Genomic DNA, 21,423 nt, shown 5'->3' on the forward strand with positions numbered 1-21,423 from the left:
ACCCACACTGTTCAATATGAGTTTAAAGGCCATAGACTTGAGGTTGCACATATTCACAAATTGCTCCACCTACTGGCCACAAACACAACCTTTTTAATCTTTCCCCTTTGACCTTAAATGTACGCTCTGTCGTTTTGAATTCAACTACTCTTGGGAAAGGACCTTGGCTATTCACCCTAAACACCATTCATGATATTATAAACGTCTGTAACGTCACCTTGCACCCTCCAACACTCCAGGGAAAACAGCCCCAGCCTTTCCCTATAGCTCAAACCCTCCAACCCTGGCAACATCCTTGTAAATCTTTCCAGAACCCTTTCAAGTTTCATAACATCCTTCCTACAGGAGGGAGACCAGAATTGAACACAGCATTCCAAAAGTAGCCTAATCAATATCCTGTACAGCTGCAAAATGACCTCCAAACTCCTATGCTCAATGCACTGACCAAGAAAGGAAAGCATACCAAATACTTTCTTCACTATCCTATCTACTTACAACTCCACTTTCAAGGAGCTATGAACCTGGACTCCAAGGCCTTTTTGTTCACCAACACTCCCCAGGACCTTACCATTCAGTGTATAAGTACTGCCCTGATTTGCCTTTCCAAAATGCATCAGCTCACCTTTATCTAAATTAAACTCATCTGCCACTCCTTGGCCCATTGGCCCATCTGATCAAGATCCCGTTGTACTCTGAGATAACCTTAATGCTGTCCACTATGTCACCATTATTGGTGTTATCTGTAAATTTACAAACCATACCTCCTATATTCACATCCAAATCACTTATATAAATGACAAAAAGCATTGGACCCAGCACCAATCCTTGCATCATATTGCTGGTCACAGACCTCCAGCCCTGAAAACAACTCTGTCTCCTACCTTCAAGCCAATTTTATATTAAAATGAGAGATTTTGAGTTATTGTTGTCACATGTATCTCAGTACAGAGAAAAGTTTTGTTTTATGAGAAGTACAGATAGATCATAACATACAAGGACACACACATCATGGCTCGCTCCCCATCAATTCCATGTAATCTAATCTTGCTAACCAGTCTACCATATCTTGCTAACCAGTCTACCTTGCTAACCAGTTTAACCTTGTTAAACCCTAGCTGAAGTCCACATAGACTATGTCCACCGCTTCTTTGTTACTTCCTTTAAAAACTCATTCAAGTTTGTGAGACACGATTTCCCATACACAATACCATTTGATTATCCCTAATCAGTCCTTGCCTTTCCAAATGCACGTTAATCCTGTCCCTCAGGATCCCCTCCAATAACCTGCCCACCGCTGATGTCGGGCTCACCAGTCTATCATTCCTTGGCTTTTCCTTACCACCTTTCTTAAATAGTGGCAGCTTGTTAGATTCTAATATTACCATTACATTGCCACTTCCCTGTGAATGACTGTGTAGGTGCAGGTTCCTTAATTGCTGCAGGTTGCAACAACGCCACCCTGTCCCACCAGAGGAAAGGACAGAAGATTTCTTATAATCTATAGAACATAGAACAATACAGCCCATGATGTTGTGCCGAACATTTGTCCTAGCTTAAGCACCTATCATGTACCTATCCAATTGCCGCTTAAAGGTCACCAATGATTCTGACTCTGCCACTCCCACAGGCAGCGCATTCCATGCCCCCACCACTCTCTGGTAAAGAACCTACCCCTGACATCCCCCCTATACCTTCCACCCTTCACCTTAAATTTTTGTCCCCTTGTAAGACTCTGTTGTACCCGGGGAAAAAGTCTCTGACTGTCTACTCTATCTATTCCCCTGATCATCTTATAAACCTCTATCATGTCACCCCTCATCCTTCGCCGTTCCAATGAGAAAATGCCTAGCACTCTCAACCTATCCTCGTATGACCTATTCTCCATTCCAGGCATCATCCTGGTAAATCTCCTCTGTACCCTCTCCAAAGCTTCCACATCTTTCCTAAAGTGAGGCGACCAGAACTGCACACAGTACTCCAAATGTGGCCTTACCAAGGTCCTGTACAGCTGCAACATCACCTCACGACTCTTGAATTCAATCCCTCTGCTAATGAACACTAATACACCATAGGCCTTCTTACAAGCTCTATCCACCTGAGTGGCAACTTTCAAAGAGCTATGAACATAAACCCCAAGATCCCTCTGCTCCTCCACCTTACTAAGAACCCTACCGTTAACCCTGTATTCCGCATTCTTATTTGTCCTTCCAAAATGGACAACCTCATACTTGACAGGCTTGAACTCCATCTGCCACTCCTCAGCCCAGCTCTGCATCATATCTAATTCCCTTTGCAGCCGACAACAGCCCTCCTCACTATCCACAACTCCACCAATCTTCGTATCATCTGCAAAATTACTGACCCATCCTTCGACTCCCTCTTCCAAGTCATTAATAAAAATTACAAACAGCAGAGGAACCAGAACTGATCCCTACGTAACTCCACTTGTAACTGGGCTCCAGGCTGAATATTTACCATCGACCACCACTCTCTGACTTCGACCGGTTAGCCAGTTCTCTATCCAACTGGCCAAATTTCCCACTATCCCATGCCTCCTGACTTTCCGCATAAGCCTACCATGGGGAACCTTATCAAATGCCTTACTAAAATCCATGTACACTATGTCCACTGCTCTACCCTCATCCACATGCTTGGTCACCTCCTCAAAGAATTCAACAAGACTTGTAAGGCAAGACCTACCCCTCATAAATCCATGCTGGCTGTCCTGAATCAAGCAGCGTCTTTCCAGATACTCATAAATCCTATCCCTCAGTACCCTTTCCATTACTTTGCCTACCACAGAAGTAAGACTAACTGGCCTGTAATTCCCGGGGTTATCCCTATTCCCTTTTTTGAACAGGGGCACAACATTCGCCACTCTCCAGTCCCCTGGTACCACCCCCATTGACAGTATAGATGAAAAGATCATTGACAACGGCTCCACAATTTCCTCTCTTGCTTCCCACATAATCCTAGGATATATCCCGTCAGGCCCGGGGGACTTGTCTATCCTCAAGTTTTTCAAAATGCCCAACACATCTTCCTTCCTAACAAGTATCTCCTCTAGCTTACCAGTCCGATTCATACTCTCCTCTTCAACAATACGGACCCTCTCATTTGTAAATACTGAAGAAAAGTACTCATTCAAGACCTCTCCTATCTCTTCCGACTCAGTACACAGTCTCCCACTACTGTCCTTGATCGGACCTACCCTCGTTCTCGTCATTCTCATTTTTCTCACATACGCATAAAAGGCCTTGGGATTATCCTTGATCTACCCGCCAAAGATTTTTCATGCCCTCTCTTAGCTCTCCTAATCCCTTTCTTCAGCTCCCTCCTGGCTATCCTGTATCCCTCCCACGCTCTGTCTGAACCTTGTTTCCTCAACCTTATGTAAGCTCCTTCTTCCTCCGTACAAGACATTCAACCTCCCTCGTCAACCAAGGTTCCCTCACATGACCATCTCTTTCCTGCCTGACAGGTACATACATATCAAGGACACATCGTATCTGTTCATTGAAAAAGTTCCACATTTCAGCGGCATCCTTCCCTGACAGCCTATGCTCCCACCTTATGCTCCTCAGATCCTGTCTTGCAGCATCGTATTTACTCTTCCCCTACTTGTAAAACGTACCCTGTTGCATGCACCTATCTCTCTCCATAACCAAGGTGAAAGTCACAGAATTGTGGTCACCATCACCATAATGCTCACCCACTAACAAGCCCATCACCAAGTACCAAATCCAATATGGCCTCTCCTCTGGTCGGACAATCTACATACTGAGTTAGCAAAGCTTCCTGGACACACTGCACAAACACCGCCCCGTCCAATTAATTGATCTAAAGAGCTTCCAATCAATATTTGGGAAGTTGAAATCGCCCATGACTACTACCCTGTGGCTTCTGCACCTTTCCAGTTGAATGATTCTTTATACTTCATTTGTCAGCCAAATATTTTTATAGCGAGCAAATTGAATTGTTCAAAGATATATTTGTTTCTAAACAAAATTCTATTTTCGACGTCCCCTTTACCTTTGTCCACCAACAGTGATGGGAGATTATTGATTACTGGTTGTTCCAGTTCAACCTTGTAGGGTTGGTGATTAAGGCACTATTTCAATGCAGGTCCTTTTATTTCTCAGCCACTTGGCTATTTCTCTCACTGACTCCCAAATGGAGTGAGGGTTGATAGGGGTGGAGATCTAGCATGATTTTGGAATCTCCTTGACTTTACATAGGTTCAGTTGGCAGTTAGGAAGGCAAATACAATATTAGCAGTCATTTTGAGAGGGCCAGAATACTAAAGCAGACATATACTGCATTGGGATTATTGTGAGCAGTTTTGGGCTCCACATCTAAGGAACGATGTGCTGGCCTTGGAGGGGTCCAGCGGAGGTTATAAGAGTGATCCTGGGGGTGAAGGTCTTGACATATGATGAACAGTTGAGGACCCTGGGTCTGTACACGATGGAATTCAGAAGGATGAGGGGTGAACCTGATTGAAACTTACAGAATACTGACAGGCCAGAATAGAGCAGACGGCGAGATGTTTCCACTAGTAGAAGAGACGAGGCCCCCAGGGCACAGTCTCAGAGTAAAGGAATGACCCTTTGGAATTGAAATGAGAAGAATTTTCTTCAGCCAAATGGCAGTTAAGCTGTAGAACCCATTGCTGCAGAAGGCTGTGGGGGCCAAGTCATTAAGTGTATTTAAGACATGGATAGATAAGTTCTTGATAAGTAAGAGGATCAAGTGTTATAGGTGGAAGGCAGAAGATAGGGTTAAGAAACAGATTAACCATGATTGAATAGCGGAACAGACTGGATGGGTTGAATGGCCATATTCAGTTCCTATGTTTTTGATCTTATTGTCAATCCTTCCTTAAACATTTTCACAAAGACATCAATGAAATGAACAAAATAAACAAGAACATCAACAACTTCCAGCTCCTTTAGACTGTGAAACATCTCATGGTGTATCACAGGAACATTATAGAACAAAGTAAGACAGATGTGGTTCAGTTTCTGTCCCTCCACAGACGCTGAGGCCGGAACCTTGTACCGGGGACAGTGCTCTTCGCGCCGGGGGGACGGCCGGGGAGCGGCGGACCAGCCAGCGGCGGAGGGTTTTCACCGCCGGACCGAGGGGGGAGGCGGCCGCCCGGGGCTCGGATCCTGAAGGAAAGTGGCGGTTGGTGTTTGAGCCGGAGCCCGGGGGGAGGAGGATAAACCAGAGAGAGGGAGAGGATGAACCTGGAGCTGCTGGGTAAGGGGGAGGGAATGTGGGGAAGGGAACGGGGGGGGAGGGGACGAGTGGGAAGGGAATGAGCGGGAGGGAACGGGGGGAGGGAACGGGGGGAGGGGTAGGGTACGAGGGGGGAGGGAGAGGGAAAGAGAGGGAGGAACAAGGGGGAGGGGGAAAACGAGGGGGAGGGGGAGAGTGGGAGAGGGAACGAGGGAGGGAGGGGAACGAGGGACATGGGGAGAGAGAGGGGGAGGAACGAGGGGGTGGGAACGTGGGGGAGGGGGAACGAGGGATGGGGAGGGGAGGGGGAACGAGGGAGGGGAGGGGAGGGGAGGGGGAACGAGGGAGGGGAGGGGGAACGAGGGAGGGGAGGGGGAACGAGGGAGGGGAGGAGACGAGGGAGAGAGGGGTGAGGGAGGGGGAACGAGGGAGGGGAGGGGGAACGAGGGAGGGGAGGGGGAACGAGGGAGGGGAGGGGAGGGGGAACGAGGGAGGGGGAACGAGGGAGGGGGAACGAGGGAGGGGAGGGGGAACGAGGGAGGGGAGGGGAGGGGGAACGAGGGAGGGGAGGGGAGGGGGAACGAGGGAGGGGAGGGGAGGGGGAACGAGGGATGGGGAGGGGGAACGAGGGAGGGGAGGGGAGGGGGAACGAGGGAGGGGAGGGGAGGGGGAACGAGGGAGGGGAGGGGAGGGGGAACGAGGGAGGGGAGGGGAGGGGGAACGAGGGAGGGGAGGGGAGGGGGAACGAGGGAGGGGAGGGGGAACGAGGGAGGGGAGGGGAGGGGGAACGAGGGATGGGGAGGGGGAACGAGGGAGGGGAGGGGAGGGGGAACGAGGGAGGGGAGGGGAGGGGGAACGAGGGAGGGGAGGGGAGGGGGAACGAGGGAGGGGAGGGGGAACGAGGGAGGGGAGGGGGAACGAGGGGAGGGGAGGGGGAACGAGGGAGGGGAGGGGGAACGAGGGGAGGGGAGGGGGAACGAGGGAGGGGAGGGGGAACGAGGGGAGGGGAGGGGGAACGAGGGGAGGGGAGGGGGAACGAGGGGAGGGGAGGGGGAACGAGGGGAGGGGAGGGGGAACGAGGGAGGGGAGGGGAGGGGGAACGAGGGAGGGGAGGGGAGGGGGAACGAGGGAGGGGAGGGGGAACGAGGGAGGGGAGGGGGAACGAGGGGAGGGGAGGGGGAACGAGGGGAGGGGAGGGGGAACGAGGGGAGGGGAGGGGGAACGAGGGGAGGGGAGGGGGAACGAGGGGAGGGGAGGGGGAACGAGGGAGGGGAGGGGAGGGGGAACGAGGGGAGGGGAGGGGGAACGAGGGGAGGGGAGGGGGAACGAGGGAGGGGAGGGGGAACGAGGGAGGGGAGGGGGAACGAGGGAGGGGAGGGGGAACGAGGGAGGGGAGGGGGAACGAGGGAGGGGAGGGGGAACGAGGGAGGGGGGGGGGAACGAGGGAGGGGAGGGGGAACGAGGGAGGGGAGGGGGAACGAGGGAGGGGAGGAGATGAGGGAGAGAGGGGTGAGGGAGAGGGAACGAGGGCGAGAGGGATGAGGGAGAGGGAACGAGGGCGAGAGGGACTAGGGAGAGTGAATGGGATCCACGGGGAGAGGAATGAGGGGGAGAGGGAATGGGGAGGGAACGATAATCGGGGGGAAGAGGGGGGAGGGAACAGAGGGGATGGGGGGAGAGGACGAGAGGGAGAGGAGGAGGGAATGAGGGGGAGTGGGCGAGAGGGAGAGGAGGAGGGAATGAGAGGGAGAGGGGGTGTAAACGAGGGAGGGAGGAGGGAGAGGGGTAAACTGGAGGTAGAGGAGGGTTAATGAGAGGGAGAGAAGGGGTGTTTGCAAGGACAACTGGATTCATGGAGGAGAGTGGAAGGAAAGGGTAAGTGAGCGAAGTATGAGGTGTGGAGGGAACTGAGGGAGTAATTGGAGTGAGGGTAAGGTAAGTGGAGGTAGGGGAGAGGTGTAACTGGCAGGAGGGGAGGGGGTGAGTGGAGGGCTGTTTTAGGCATAACGAGAGGCTGGTCTTTGAGGGGTAATGGGAGAGATTGGGTGTTGGGGGGGTGGAGGAGGGTGAAAGGGGGAAGGCGAGGAGTTGGCAGTGGTAAGTTGGATGGTCAGAGCGCTGTTCATGACCTCGAGCTATCCCACAGCAATTTATGGTCAGCATTCGCATTTTGAAGTGTAAAACTTGTGTTTAAAAATGGGTAAGAATGTTTCAGGATTGAGGCATTTGAGCAAGAATTGCTCATAGAAGAAGAAATAGAGAATAAGTGGAAAACCACAGAATAGAACATCCAACACACTGCAAAGAAACTGTTGCAAGATGGAGAAAGAAAGGGGAAAAATGGAGACAAGGAGTGGATGACCAATAAGATACAATGATGATAAAAATGAAAAGGAAAGCAGCACACTAGTCTGACGAAATTGAAAATAAAACATAGAACATGTGTCGGCAAGCTGAGCAGAAATGGTCTAATGCAGTATATGAAGTAGTATTGAAGTTGTAAAGAAATCACAAAGAGAGTTATACACCAGAAGGTGAAATCTTTGACAGATAGAAAGGAAATGAGAACTTTTGCAAGTGGTACATAAAAATCAAGATGGTTTAAAATTGATCAATCCAGGAAATGCTCCAGACATAGAAGAAGTAACAACAGAACATCTAAACTAAAAGCCCTTGAAGTAACCGAGTTAGAAGCGGTAACAGAAATTTGTGATCAAATACACACACAGGATCCATTCCAAGTGATATTTCTCATTTAAGTTTAAGATCACCAAAGCAATGGAGTGTAACATTTTAGAATTATAACTTTGTAATGTCATTTTATAAGCTTATCTTGAAAACTATATTAGAAAAAAAAGCACATTCAAAGCAGAGATTGATCAAATATGGTCTAGATTTAGACTATGAAAATGCTATCAATCGTCTTTATCACCAAAAGTTAATAGACATGTTGCTGAAATGTGTGACATTGCCAGTAAAATGGGCGATTTATTCAGAGCTTGTAATGTGACCGAATAGCGAACATCAGGCTGAACGAAGTGCACTCCAGTATGCCTCAAGTGAAGAGAGGTGTATCACAATGCTGTGCATTCTTGCAGACATTCAATCTGTACACAGAACAAATACTCAGAGCCACAGATAGAAGGCAAGAGTATAAACTGGCTGCATGCTCATAATGCTATGTTACTTGCAGAATTGGGAAAATATCACAGTTCAAGTTAAATGTAATTTAGAATGTGGATTGAGTATGAACACCAAAAAGAAAATTAAATCTTAAGTGAAATGAATAAATTAGCAGAAGTTAGAATGAAGATTGAAAGGAATGTATTCCCACCGGAACAGACAGATAAGTTTGTCTATTTGGGACATGTGATAACAGAGGATGGCAGATATACAGAAATTGGAAGAAGGACAGAGATATTTAGAAGTAATTTTGTGAAGATGAAGAATAAGTTAGTAACCAGGAAAAAACTCAAAAGATGCTACTTTCATTTCTTTCTCTGTTTTACTCAGAAATGGGAATAAGTGCGTGTGGAAGAAATGGAGACCTTTGAAATATATATATAAAAATTTCACAACTTCTTCACACTGCTAGGAGGTCTGTTCAAAATTCATACACAGACAAATGAAAAGGTGTTTGGAATTGCAGGAGCATAAATAATGCTTTAAAAAATGACAACAAGAAAAGAGATGTCACTATTTGATCAGAGTTGTAAAGCTCTGGTGATTGAGAATGAGGGATTGATGTAGATTTAGTTTGATGTCATTGCAGTTACCGATGCATTTCAGTGACTGTGTGAGGATGGCACAAAATAGTCAAGTGTGATATACCATGACAGCAGACCTCCTGGTATGAGGCGCAGTTGAAATGTGGAATGTGCAGCCACTGTACCATTTGAAAAGCTTGACATGATCCAGCATCGTGTCCTGTTTGATTGACAAGATATTCTGAAGCAACTCACTGAGGCTTCTCTGTCAGTAGCTTCTCTGTCAAACCAATATTCTCACTCATTCTAAAAGAACCAGGTCAGCAGATGCTTGGAAACACCACCACCTGCAAGTTTTTCTCTGAGCTACACACCATCCTATTTTAGACCTGTATTGCCATTCCTTCATTGAGTCAAAGTCCTGGAGTTCCTTTCCTACATGGTCTGGGGTGTATCTATACTACTTGCCTGTCATAGTTCAAAATGGTGTCTCATCACCAGCTTCTCAAGGGCAAGTGGAAATGAACATCAACCACGTCCTGTGAGGCTGTGAATAAATACTTTTTAAAAAATTAATAATGTATGAAACGATTGAATTATTCCTCCGATTAATAGCAGATGCTGTTGGTCTGGGGTTCTCCCACTGCTGCTGAGTTGCTGGTTCCTCAATATTTGTTATTACTTAATTAGTTTATCAAAGAACTCCCCCATAATCCAATGCATAGAATCACAGCACGAGGAGGTTAATCAGTCTATCGTGTTTGTACTAACTCTCTGAATGCTGCTGCCTCAGTCCCCTGAACCTGTGTGTTAAATGGAAATGTGTGGCGTTGTGAATCAACATCGGACGTGAGGTATTTTGTCTTGAGATGCTCAGAACAAGGATCCGTGCTTAAAGCTGGAGTTTACAGCCTTGAACTGTCACCTTCAGTGGCGGAGTTTGCAGGAAGGCTGTTCATTTTCTTGAAGAGAATGTTTTTGTTGGCCTTACAGTGGATGGTGACTGTGGAGCTTTGCAATGTCCAATTCTGACAGCATGGTGGGAGCAAATTCAATAGGGATATTCAGGAAGGTAAATGTATATAAACTCAGAGAAAACTGTACAGAATGATAGTGAAAACCAGGAACAAATATAAGAACAGTAGGCCAAATGGTGAATGTGTATGTCCTGCTAGGTGGGTGTTGTGGTCTGGAAGAATATCCTTTTAAGATGAAGATATGAACATTTATATCTGCTGTATATATTGAGACAGTTCAGTACGATTGCAAGCTAAGACAGAAATTCCTGGAGAAACTCAGCAGGTCTGGCAGCATCTGTGGATAAACAGAGTTAACATTTTGAGTCCAATGTTCTGAAGAAGGGACAGTGGACTTGAAACATTGCCTCTGCTTTCTGTCACCACAGATGCAGGCAGATCTGCTGATTTCCTCCAACAATTTCTGTTTTTGTTTGGAATCTTTAGCATGCACGGTTCTTTGTTTTACTTCAATGAGACTACATCGTTCTCAAGACCTAGTGTCTAAATTGATGTTTCCATTTCTTTTAAACAGAGTCCTTTGGACAGAACTACCCAGAGGTAGGTTTGAAAACGTTTTGTGTCAAACTGCACATTTGTAAAGTTGCTTGACCCTTATCCTGCCTTATTCCATCTGTTGATGAAATTCACATCATTGGTTTTGTTATGTCCAGTTTTGAGTATTCTAATATTCTCCTGGCTAGCGTTCCAACCAACAGTCTCTGCGTCTTTGAATGTATCTTGGCTCTCAAAAAAAATCTCAGTAACTAAAATTAGCTGCCGATTTGGCAGAGTTTGAGTTTTATAATTCCGATCTGTGTTTGTTAAATCCCTCTGTTACCTTGCCCCTCACTAACTGTCAAACATTCTTCAACCCACTGAGGACTCTGCTTTCCTGCAATTCTGGGATTGTGTGCAGCACCAATTCCCTCTGCACCTCAGCTAGTGGCTTTAGTTTTAGTTGCCTCAGCCTGAAACCAGAGTTTCCCAAAATGGAGATTAGGACCCTGAGCATGGTTACGAGCTGAAATTTCAGGGTCCTGAGCTCTGAGGTGGCAGTGGCCTCTGGGGTTTCTAATCGAGTTATAACAGTGGTACTGCTTCTGTACCAGGGCTCTGATCTCACAGAGCCCCCCCCCACTAAAACCACTCTTTTAGTTCCTGCTGAGGGGTGTCTCAATTTTCAAATCTTGAGTGGGATCACAGTGGGACAAGATTTGTGAAGTGCTGCCTTAAGCTGTGAAATTGCCTCACTATACCTTTAACCTCTGCCCTTCCTTTTTAAAGTGCTCCTCAAACCAGACCCTTTGATTAAGCTATTATTCCTCAGTCCTAATAATTATAATGGCTTACTGTCAGTACTCATTTGAATCACCTTGTGATGGATTTACTGTATTAAAGGAGCTATGTGAATGCAAATTGTTGTATATAATGCAACGCTGTTCTTCTCTGGATGTGACGTAGTTTATTTTTGCAGGAGGCGGATGGAACTCTGGACTGTATCAGCATGGCCCTCACCTGTACCTTTAACAGGTGGGGTACCTTGCTTGCTGTGGGGTGTAACGACGGTCGCATTGTCATTTGGGACTTCCTGACGAGGGGTATTGCCAAAATCATCAGCGCACACATCCATCCAGTTTGTTCATTATGGTAATTGATGAACCTGTATGTGTGTTTGTGGATGTGTACTTATGTGTCTATATTTTAAAAACCAAAACACATTTTGCAAGTTGTTCACCTCCAAGTTTGAGTTGACTGCATGTTGAGGTACAGCTGCTAGCCATTATGTTCTCAGGTAGCCGCTAAACGCTGAGTGTGGGGGAGGGGCCAGCTGGCCTCAGTTCACATGTTCCAACAAGGTTAAGAGTCCATTTTTCCTTCTGTAGTGACAGGTCTGTCAGCTAAGTTTTCATGCACCTGTACCTTTGGCTGAGAGTTTGACTTTATACAAGCTAGGGACCAAGCTTGGAAACTTTTGGTTTCTGATTCTGCTGAGCATCAGCTTTTCCCACTATCGTCCACTCTGGTCTTCATCAAGGAATAGTGTACGTCTCTGTTGTTGCTGGTGAGGTGGGAATGGGTATCTCAATCTTTGAGATTGAAAGAATACCATGTCAGTAGGCTGGTAACTAGCCATTGATGACAGAGCGTTGTACCCTGCTTGAGTTTAGTGTTTTGCAGATGGTTGTAACATCTGTGTGGCCCCTCAGAGTTCACTGGCTGTGAGCCCAGAAAGAAAGATGGAATGTTGGAAATTTGAAAGAGAAACTGAAAATTTGGGAAATGCAAAGCAAGTCTAAGTTTTCTCCTTCAGCTGCTAAAGTTTCAGAGATCTGACCAGAAGTGAGCTACAGCTGAATACAGTTGTAATGCCAGTCTTCTTACCTGTCTCAAACTTCCTGATGCAGTCTCCCATCAAATCTACTCTTAAGAACATAGAGGTTTCTTGTGGCACAATAATGGTGTCGCTAAATCTGGGTTTAAATCCCAACTCTACCAGAGGCGTGAAATAACCTGTCTGAACAGATTGGTTACATATATCTGCTCTTGAGAAGCAAGCGTCCGGTGGTTCTTTGAAGTTAGCAACCTAATCATTGCAAACACTTGTCCCCTAATAGGGGAGGATTTTATTTCAAGATCTGTTCTAAGTTGACTTTTAATTCATTTGAATAATTTCATTCTGATGGTCTGCTCTAATATTCTGTAATCGCCTAACTGCACCATTAAATACTTCTCATATTCTGTAAGATGTCTGTTCCTTCCTCTGGACTTGAAGTGGAACCTTCAATAGCCTGTTTTGAAACTCATCACTGTTTTTACATTCAGGACATTCTTCTGTTTTTCACACATTTACTGATACACATCTGCCCCAGAGTGAAATGTCAGAATTGCATGGATTCAAAGTGGAGCCTAACAAATGCATTACTGAATGGGCTGAGCTCTCCACACTCAAACTACACAATCCAGCTCACCGAACAACTGCGTGTTCCTCTGTAAATCTTGTATAAAGTCTGATAGAACTAATAGGTCTTTTATCAGTCCCTTTCAAACTTCTTTATTGTAATTCTTTTGCCAATGTCTTTGCTCATTCATTCTTCATAAAACACAATGTTCTGAACTTGTCAGTGTTTAGATTTGATTTGTCTTTGTTTTCCCACTTCAATGACTAATCTACATCATCCGATAAAGCCTGAATTACTTTCTCTGGCGCTACTGCAATCCAAAATGAACGTACTGTGCAGCTGGAGCTTACAATTGTTTTTTGCATCAGTCATTTTACATAGGCAAGAAGAAGCAGGTATTCAAATACTGATTCATGAGGTTGTTGCTTAGAATCACCAGCCTCCTTAGTGCCCTCCTCTATGTCCTGAATGCAAACTCTCCTCTTTTCAAATACCAGTTTCTTAATAGTGCAGTGCATCATAAATTTTATAGGTTCAAACAGCATGGACACAGGCCCATCAGCCCAACTTGTTCAAGCTGACCAGGTTTTCTAAACTGAACTGGTCCTGTTTTGCCTGCATTTGGCCCATTTATCTGGAAACCTTTCCTATTCATTGACCTGTTCAAATATTTCTTAAATGCTGTAATCGTACCCACCTCTACCACTTCCTCAGGCAGCTCATTCCATATGCGCACCACCCTTATATATTTTATTTGACGTGACAAGTTTGGAATTGATTGAAGTAATTATTAAAGACTTCAATTTTTTCTCTATTTTATTGATGCTGAAAGAGCCCCCCCATTCCACCCCATTCTTTTTCCCTCATCTGATTTTTGTTCTTCAGTTGCTGCTATTTATACTCCCAGATTATTTTGAGAGTAACTGCACTTCTGTCTTTCACCCAGAAGGTGGAAGTGCAGTCCCACTGTTCCAGTTCTCCTTCCTCTTTTAAATTTCAGTTCCAACTGGTAAATATTCCAAGAGTTTGTGTCTGTAATGGTGAATCATATTTATTCACAACATTTTTACTTGATTTTGTTTTTAACTGCAGATTTGGTGCACATGTGCCTTTAGTCATGCCACCCATTATGTTTTATCTCTTTGGGTCCATTTCTTTAGCTTTTACTGGGAAGAGTTGCATATGGCCCTATTCATTCATACACCAACAGCCTTGACCTTTTCCTTTTAGCTGGCAGACAGTTGATTTTGATTTCTGTGTGTTTCAGTGTTCCCTATTGTGGCCACAATTGCTGAGGATGCAATGGCATGCATTAAGTTAGAAAGAAAAAGCATACATTATAAAAACTATCAATGTATTTACACCTCTAACATGTTACATAATTTACACCAACTTGACTTGAAAATATGTTGTTGTTCGTTCACCGTTGCTGAGTCAAACTCTCTCCTTTATAGCCCCCTATATTATCCTACAACAAACGCAGCAGTTTCAGAAGCTGCCACCACTTTCTCAAATGCATTGAGTGATGTCCACATCCTGTGGAGATTACATTTTTAAAAAATAATCGCATTTTCCTCATGTTTTACAGTTGGAGTCGCGATGGGCACAAACTAGTCAGTGCGTCGACCGATAACATTGTGTCGCTGTGGGACGTTCTGTCTGGAGATTGTGACCAGAGGTTCCGATTTCCTTCACCAGTTCTCAAAGTGCAGTTCCATCCCAGAGATCAGTAAGTGTTCCAAGAGTTTGTGTAGATTTACAATGAAATTTCCAGGACTGCAGTAAATTTAAAATCTTTAGTCCACTTGGGGCTATGAAAGTTAATTTTTCTAACTTTTCTGTTTACACTCCTCTCTGAAATTTGAAAGCTTAGGAATTTTAAAGACCAGCTTCCCAATGTAACATGGGTTTAGGTAAATGCAACCCACTTTTGGGTGGGTGAGAGATACGTGTCCCTAATTTTGCATGTAAAGTAATGAGTGTGATTGATCCATAGGGTAGCAGTTGTGGGAAATATCCACTTTGAATGCCAGGCACTGCTTTGTTGGGGCTGAGTTACTCTGTTTGTACAGATTGTTGACATTTTAACACTCGTTAACTTCTCATGTTTAGTATTTGCATCAGAACGTCTGCCATTCAAAATCTTAACAGGGAACACAAAATTATACAGAGTCAGTGGTTTTTTTTTCTTTCTCCCCCTTGCACAAATGAAAGGGGACTTTACTTCCTGATTCTGCAGCACACTATCCTTTCGTGGATGACATAAAGCAGGAACCCAGGTCATTGCAGTTCGGAATCTGCTGCTGCCCTGCAAAGAGCTTCTCAGCCTCTGTCCAGCTTCTTCAACAGCGTCACAAACTTGTTGCCAGGTGTCACAGAATCCAAATTCTAGTTGCTGCGGGTCAAAAGCAAATTAGTGCAAATATTCTGAATGTCTAGAGTTTAAGAAAATTTGGTTTAATAACAACGATGTAGCCAGTGTTATTATTGTTTTTAAAAAAAAGAGGAAAGGAAATCTGCCATCTTTCCTGGTCTGGCCTCCATATGACTCCAAGCTCATAGCCATATGGTGAACTCTGACTGCCTTCTGGGCAATTAAGGATGGGCAATAAATGCTGGTCTAGCCTGAGACGCCCTCATCCCATGAAAAAAAATTGAAGTCTGAAGTAAATGTAGTGAATGCTAGAAATACTCACCAGGTCTGGCAGCATCTGTGAAGAGAAATCATTCAGGTATCATTTGAATGCCCTTTGATCAGAACAATGGGAGGTTAAAAATTCAACAAATTACTATCAAATACAGAGATTAGGCTAAAGCGGTAGAGGAAGGAACAAAGAGGGAAGTCTGTGATAAGTTGAAGAGTGGAAGCTATCAAATGACAAAGGTGAAATGTGGATGCAATGGGGCAAGAAACAGATGATGGTCCAGAGATGATGTGATATTTTCTAAGCAACACTCCTGGACCAGGTGGGAGTTGAGCGCAGCCCTTCTTGCCGAGAGGTGGTGACACTAATACTGCATCACAATAGAACTCAGAGGAGGGGTGACGTTTTTTTCTAATCAGCCTGTTCAGGGATGTAATTACATACTTCTGAAGTAGGTGGGAATTATACCCGGGCCTCTCAGTTCAGGGGTCGGGACACTGCCGCTGCACCCCACGAGGACCCAGAGAAGAGAAGTGAATGGTAACGGGCTCAATAAAGTGGGAGTGGTAGTTATGATCCTAAGTTGCTAACTGGTCATTTGGAGTGCTATTTCTCTATAACAATCTGTTACGCCAGTGGTGTTAGTACAATATAATATTACACTTAATAAAGCTGTGTGGGAGAAATAAACCTCCCACTTGGCTTTTCCGTTCTAATCATTGGTTAGTTCAGTTTACTAATGAAGGACAAGCCCTTAAATGGATATTTGTAACTGATTTGAACCTGCATTGTATCAACAGGAACAGGGTCCTTGTCTGCCCGATGAAATGTGCTCCAGTGTTATTAACTCTCTCTGACTCTAAGCACGTGGTTCTACCTGTAGATGATGATTCAGATCTTAATGTTGTGGCATCTTTTGACCGACGAGGAGAATATATTTACACAGGGAATGCCAAGGGAAAGGTGAGCATTACAGGAAAATCTCTTGTTCCTTTGATCTAGTTTTCCAGTTGTATCACTGGTAGATCAAATGTATCAATTCTGAATCATGAATCTATTTAATTGATTCATTTATTTACAGTCTATTTCTGTGCAATCTCACGTGGTAAAGCACTTTGGAGCTAATGTCCGAAAGATCCAGTGCTTTGTCAAAACTGGCTGTATCTATTGATCTACATTGCTCTTCAGACCATTAAAGATCGAGAAATCTCCCACAGCTGAGCCTTTACCCTCCCCCTAGTGGCTGGAATACAGATCCACAGATGCTGGAAGTCCTCCATTGACTTGCCCCAGCATCATCCTGCTTTGGTGAAGCCAAAGGATGAATGGTGACTGCTTGTCAACCAACACAGAAAGGAGTAGCAGAGAGAGAAAGAAAGTTTGTGCTTTTCCAACACTGACGGTGAGGTTTGGAACTCCTGGATGCTTTTTGTTCAATTAATTTCCCTGGCCCACAAACACTGAGTCGAGCTGTAATGCCCCTTAGTGGTGTCTTTGACTAAATCAGCATTGCGTGAAGATCAAACCCAGGACACTTATTGCTCTAAGCTTCTGATCCCATAAACTTGCTCCATTGTTATTGAGGATGTTAACGTTCATGGAGTCCCCTCCTCCTGAAGAGAAACACATTGATGTTTGTGTTTAAATGTTTTTTCATTTGAACAGAATTTTCTGTTTTTTGGATCTGTGATTGGCTAACATGCCTCACGTTTGTAATGTTCCTGTATATCACTAGTCAGTGGCAGGGAGAGCTAAGATCCTACCATTTAGGGCACGTGTTGACCCCTGTGACATTACTCAATTCTTGTTTTTCTTATTTTTGTTGATAATGCTAAAATGCGCCTTGTATTTTCAGATCTTAGTTCTAAAGACTGATTCACAAGATCTGGTAGCCTCATTCAGAGTCACAACAGGCACTAGTAACACCACGGCGATCAAATCTATCGAATTTGCGAGGAAAGGGAGGTGAGTTTTTATTGATTCACACATTTTTCAGGGAGTTTAGAATGAGCTATGTTTTCACTCAGTGGTATGAGTCTGAATCAGTGAGTGATCAGAATGGGTATTGCACCACTTGTGTTGCTTTGCAGAGTCCTCAGATTTGTGTTTTTATTTCCTCTGTTTAGTTTTCTCTCTCTCTCTCTCTCTCTCTCTCTCTCACACTCTATCACACACTCTATCACACTCTATCTCACTCCCTCTGCCTGACCACCACCACCTAATTGCTCTTTAGAAGGTGGTGGTAATGACTTGCTTTCTTGAACTACTGCCCTGCATGGGTAGATATACCTGCAGTACTGCTGGGGGAGAGTTCTATGATATTGACCAAGCAACAGGAAGGGCTACACAGTTTTAAGTAGGTCAATATTTGGTTTGAAGGGATACATTCACATGGTAGGGTCCCATGTATCTGTTGCTTTTGTCCTTCTAGTTGTTAGATGTTACAGGTTTGAAAAATGCTGTCTGAGATGTATTGGCGAGTTGCTTCAGTGCATCTTTTGCTTGGCACACACAGCCACCCTGTACACTTGTGTTTTTTATTCATTGTTGAGACATGGAGCCTGCATTATTGCCCGTCCCTGTTTCTTATTGAGTAGATGGTGTTTGCAGAAGTGAATTTTGAAGGTGGTGCTTATGCTGCTAACTCAGGCAGGCTACTCGTCATAGCTGATGCTGAATTTCTTGAGTGTTGTTGGAGTTGCACTCTTTCAGGCCAGTGGAGTGTATTCTGTTACACTGCTGACTTGTGCCTTGTAAATGGTGGACAGGCTTTGAGGAGTCAGGAGATGCGTTACTCACTTCAAGATGCCTAATCTGTGATCAGCACTTGTAGCCATAATATTTATTTGGCTTGTTAAGTTCAAGTTTCTGACCCAGTGGTAACCTCCCAGAATGTTAACAGTGAGAGATTCCGTGATGGTAGTGCCATTGAATGTCAAGGAATGATGGTTCAATTTGCTCTTGTTGGAGATGGTGATTGCCTGGCAGTTATGTGGCAGTAATGTTACTTGCCATTTATCAGCCCAAGCTCGAGTGTTGTCCAAACCTTGCTGCATTTGGGTACAGACTGCTTCTGTATCTGCGGAGTGGTAAGTAGTGCTGAACATAGTGCAATCTTCAACGAACATTCCCACCTCTGGGTCTTATGATGGAGGGTAAAGCAGCTGACGGTGGTTGAGCTGAGAACACTTGCTCTGAGGAACTACTGCAGAGGTGTCTAGGATCTGAGGTGATTGATCTCCAACAACCACAAATATCTTCCTGTGTGTTTGGTTTGACCCCAAGCAGCAGAGGGCTTTTCCCTCGGTTCCCTCAGACTCCGGTATTGATAGGGCTCCTTGATGCTCCATTTGATTAATTACTACCTGCATTTTGAGGACAGTCACTCTCACTTTTTCTCTGAAGTTCAGCTCTTTTATCCATATTTGGACCAGGTTGTAATGCAGTCACTGAGATAGAGGGTAGAAAATCTTCCATCATGTGAACATTTGGGAATAATTGTGACTTGCACAATCGATGGATGAGTAACCTGAGCAGTAGGTTAATTTTTCAGTGTCAAAAACACCAAAGACATTATCTTACGCAATGGTCTAAATATATCTTTTTCAATAGCTCTTATTGACATTTTCTATCGGACTACTACTTGGTATTCAGAGTTGCTATTCTTCCCCTCATTGACTCCGTTATTATCGATGTAGTGGCATCCCCTCCTTCATTTCTATTTTTAGGGTTCTCTTCAGTAGAGAGGGAACCTGTGATTGGAGAACTGAAGCACTGAGCATGGGAGAGACAAGAATCTATGATCTGGAGAAGCAGCTCCTCACAGATTCTTTCTCCCACACATAGGGTGGATGCTTTTCTTTCACTGGTCACACCTCATGACTGGATATTCCAGCCTTTATTCAGCAGAGAGTGGTATGTGTATGGACTGAGCTGTCAGAAGAAGTGGTGGAGGCCGGTACAATTACAACATATAAAAGGCATCTGGGTGGGTATGTGAACTTGGAGGGTTTAGAGGGATATGGGATAAATGCTGGCAAATGGAGACTAGATTAATTTAGGCTATCAGGTTAGCATGAATGAGTTGGACCGAAGGGTCTGATTCCATGCTGTATGACCCTATGACTCTTTGAAGGTTGAGTTTTTCCAACTCCTTGCTTATTTTGAACCTTGTTCTTGCTCCACACTTCCAAATGTTCTGTCTTTTCATTTTTTTAAAAATGCAAAAATTTTTAAAAGGAAGTTTATTTTGCATTTAAGTATTAAAAATTATATTTCTCTTTGGGCTGTCGTAGAGAGTAAACCTGATCTAGCATTTACTCAAGCTCTCAAAGTATTCAGTTCGCTGCTTTAAAAACTTCCTCTTCCCTTCTGACCTAAAGCCTCATGAAACAAGTGAAAGACATCATCTTTGACCTTCTTTTTCACCTTCAACATCTCTTGCCAACGAACAATCATTAGCTGCATCTCACTGCATTTTGTTTCTGTGCTAGCAAGCGCCACCTAGTTACTTCACTCTGCCTGAATGTGGTAGTGGGTACTTCTTCGCTAAACTATTCTCTCTGTGTCTCGGTAGCTGCTTTCTAATAAACACAGCAGACAGAATCATCCGAGTATATGACGGTCGGGAGATCTTGACATGTGGGCGAGATGGGGAGCCCGAACCAATGCAGAAGCTGCAGGACTTGGTGAACAGGTCAGTATTTGAATAAACTACTACTTTTAAAATTATGTTTTCCTGGAACGTGTGTGCTTTTGGCATGACCGGCATTTGTTGATCATCCCCAATTATCCTTGGAAAGCTTGCTGGCCATTTCAGAGGGCAGTTAAAAGTCTGAAGTCACATGTAGGCTAAAGTAGATGGTGACAGCAGATTTCCTTTCCTGAAAGATATGGTTTATATGACAATTGACAAGTGTTTGCATGGTCATCATTCCTGAGACTCGCTTTCGATTCTAAATTTATTAATTGAATTTAAATTTCACCAGCAGCTACAGTGGGGTTTAAACCAGTTTCAGCAGGTACTTAACTGGACCTCTGGATAACATCTCCACTGCACCACTACCTAGTTAGAAACTGTAACAACGTCATAACTCTGTGTGGTACAGACATAGCAGTTAGCGGGATCATCAGTGGTTATGTTGCTCTTGGCCTGAGCATTTTCACAATGCTGAGGCTGAGGAGAATGACTGGAATCTCTCAAAGTGCCAGATCACCAGTTAATGGTTAATTTAATAGATTGTGAATTCACCAACAAAAAGGGAGAATGAATGAATAAGGGATACGGAGAGAGTGCGGGTCAGCGGCGTTGAAATGCCCATCAGCCATGATTGAATGGCCTTACTTCCATTACTATTTCTTATGGTCTTATTGTCTCTAATGGGTTTTTATTGAAAAGAATTATAATCAGATATCCACTTTGCAAAGCAATTTCTTTTGCTGATGTTTAATTATGAAAAAGCACAGAGATAATCCTGATTTAATTCACTGGATTAAAGCTTCTCATTTGTGGAAATCAGAAAGCATTTGTTCAGTGAGCGTTGCTGAGTTGCCTTTAACGTGTTTACTGGGAATGAATGATTCTTTCTGTTTTTTTTGTTTTTTTTTAATCTGTGACCTAATACTTTGTCTCAACCTCAGGACTCCCTGGAAGAAATGTTGTTTCTCTGGTGATGGGGAGTACATCTGTGCTGGATCAGCACGGCAGCACGCGCTCTACATGTGGGAGAAAAGCATTGGAAACTTGGTGAAGATTCTTCATGGCACCCGAGGAGAGCTGTTGTTGGATGTAGCAGTAAGTGACCACTTGTGGCTAATTAGTTTTAATCACTGGCAGACTCTAATTTACTGAGTTCTTCTGATTCTAGTTGAGTGATCCTAGGCGTTCTTCAAGGTCACTGAAATAGGA

At 44.5% G+C, this 21,423-nt stretch overlaps 1 protein-coding gene across 4 annotated transcripts in view; it reads left to right on the top strand.

The window, feature by feature from the left end:
* Positions 1–5,104: 5,104 nt before the first annotated feature.
* rbbp5 (retinoblastoma binding protein 5) overlaps positions 5,105–21,423 on the top strand; it is a 37,795-nt gene continuing 21,476 nt past the window's right edge. For 2 of the 4 annotated variants that reach the window (XM_060845327.1, XM_060845326.1), the window contains exons 1-8: positions 5,106–5,265; positions 10,503–10,528; positions 11,445–11,617; positions 14,459–14,599; positions 16,316–16,478; positions 17,371–17,480; positions 20,092–20,211; positions 21,156–21,309. In XM_060845327.1, coding sequence (XP_060701310.1) covers positions 5,247–5,265; positions 10,503–10,528; positions 11,445–11,617; positions 14,459–14,599; positions 16,316–16,478; positions 17,371–17,480; positions 20,092–20,211; positions 21,156–21,309 — 906 coding nt within the window. In that variant the 5' untranslated portion in view covers positions 5,106–5,246. Of the gene's footprint in view, positions 5,266–10,502; positions 10,529–11,444; positions 11,618–14,458; positions 14,600–16,315; positions 16,479–17,370; positions 17,481–20,091; positions 20,212–21,155; positions 21,310–21,423 lie in introns of all 4 variants that reach the window. The other 2 variants (XM_060845325.1, XM_060845324.1) reach the window with 2 other exon arrangements.

The sequence above is a fragment of the Hemiscyllium ocellatum genome, chromosome 26, assembly GCF_020745735.1.
Source record: "Hemiscyllium ocellatum isolate sHemOce1 chromosome 26, sHemOce1.pat.X.cur, whole genome shotgun sequence".
Taxonomy (NCBI): Eukaryota; Metazoa; Chordata; class Chondrichthyes; order Orectolobiformes; family Hemiscylliidae; genus Hemiscyllium; species Hemiscyllium ocellatum.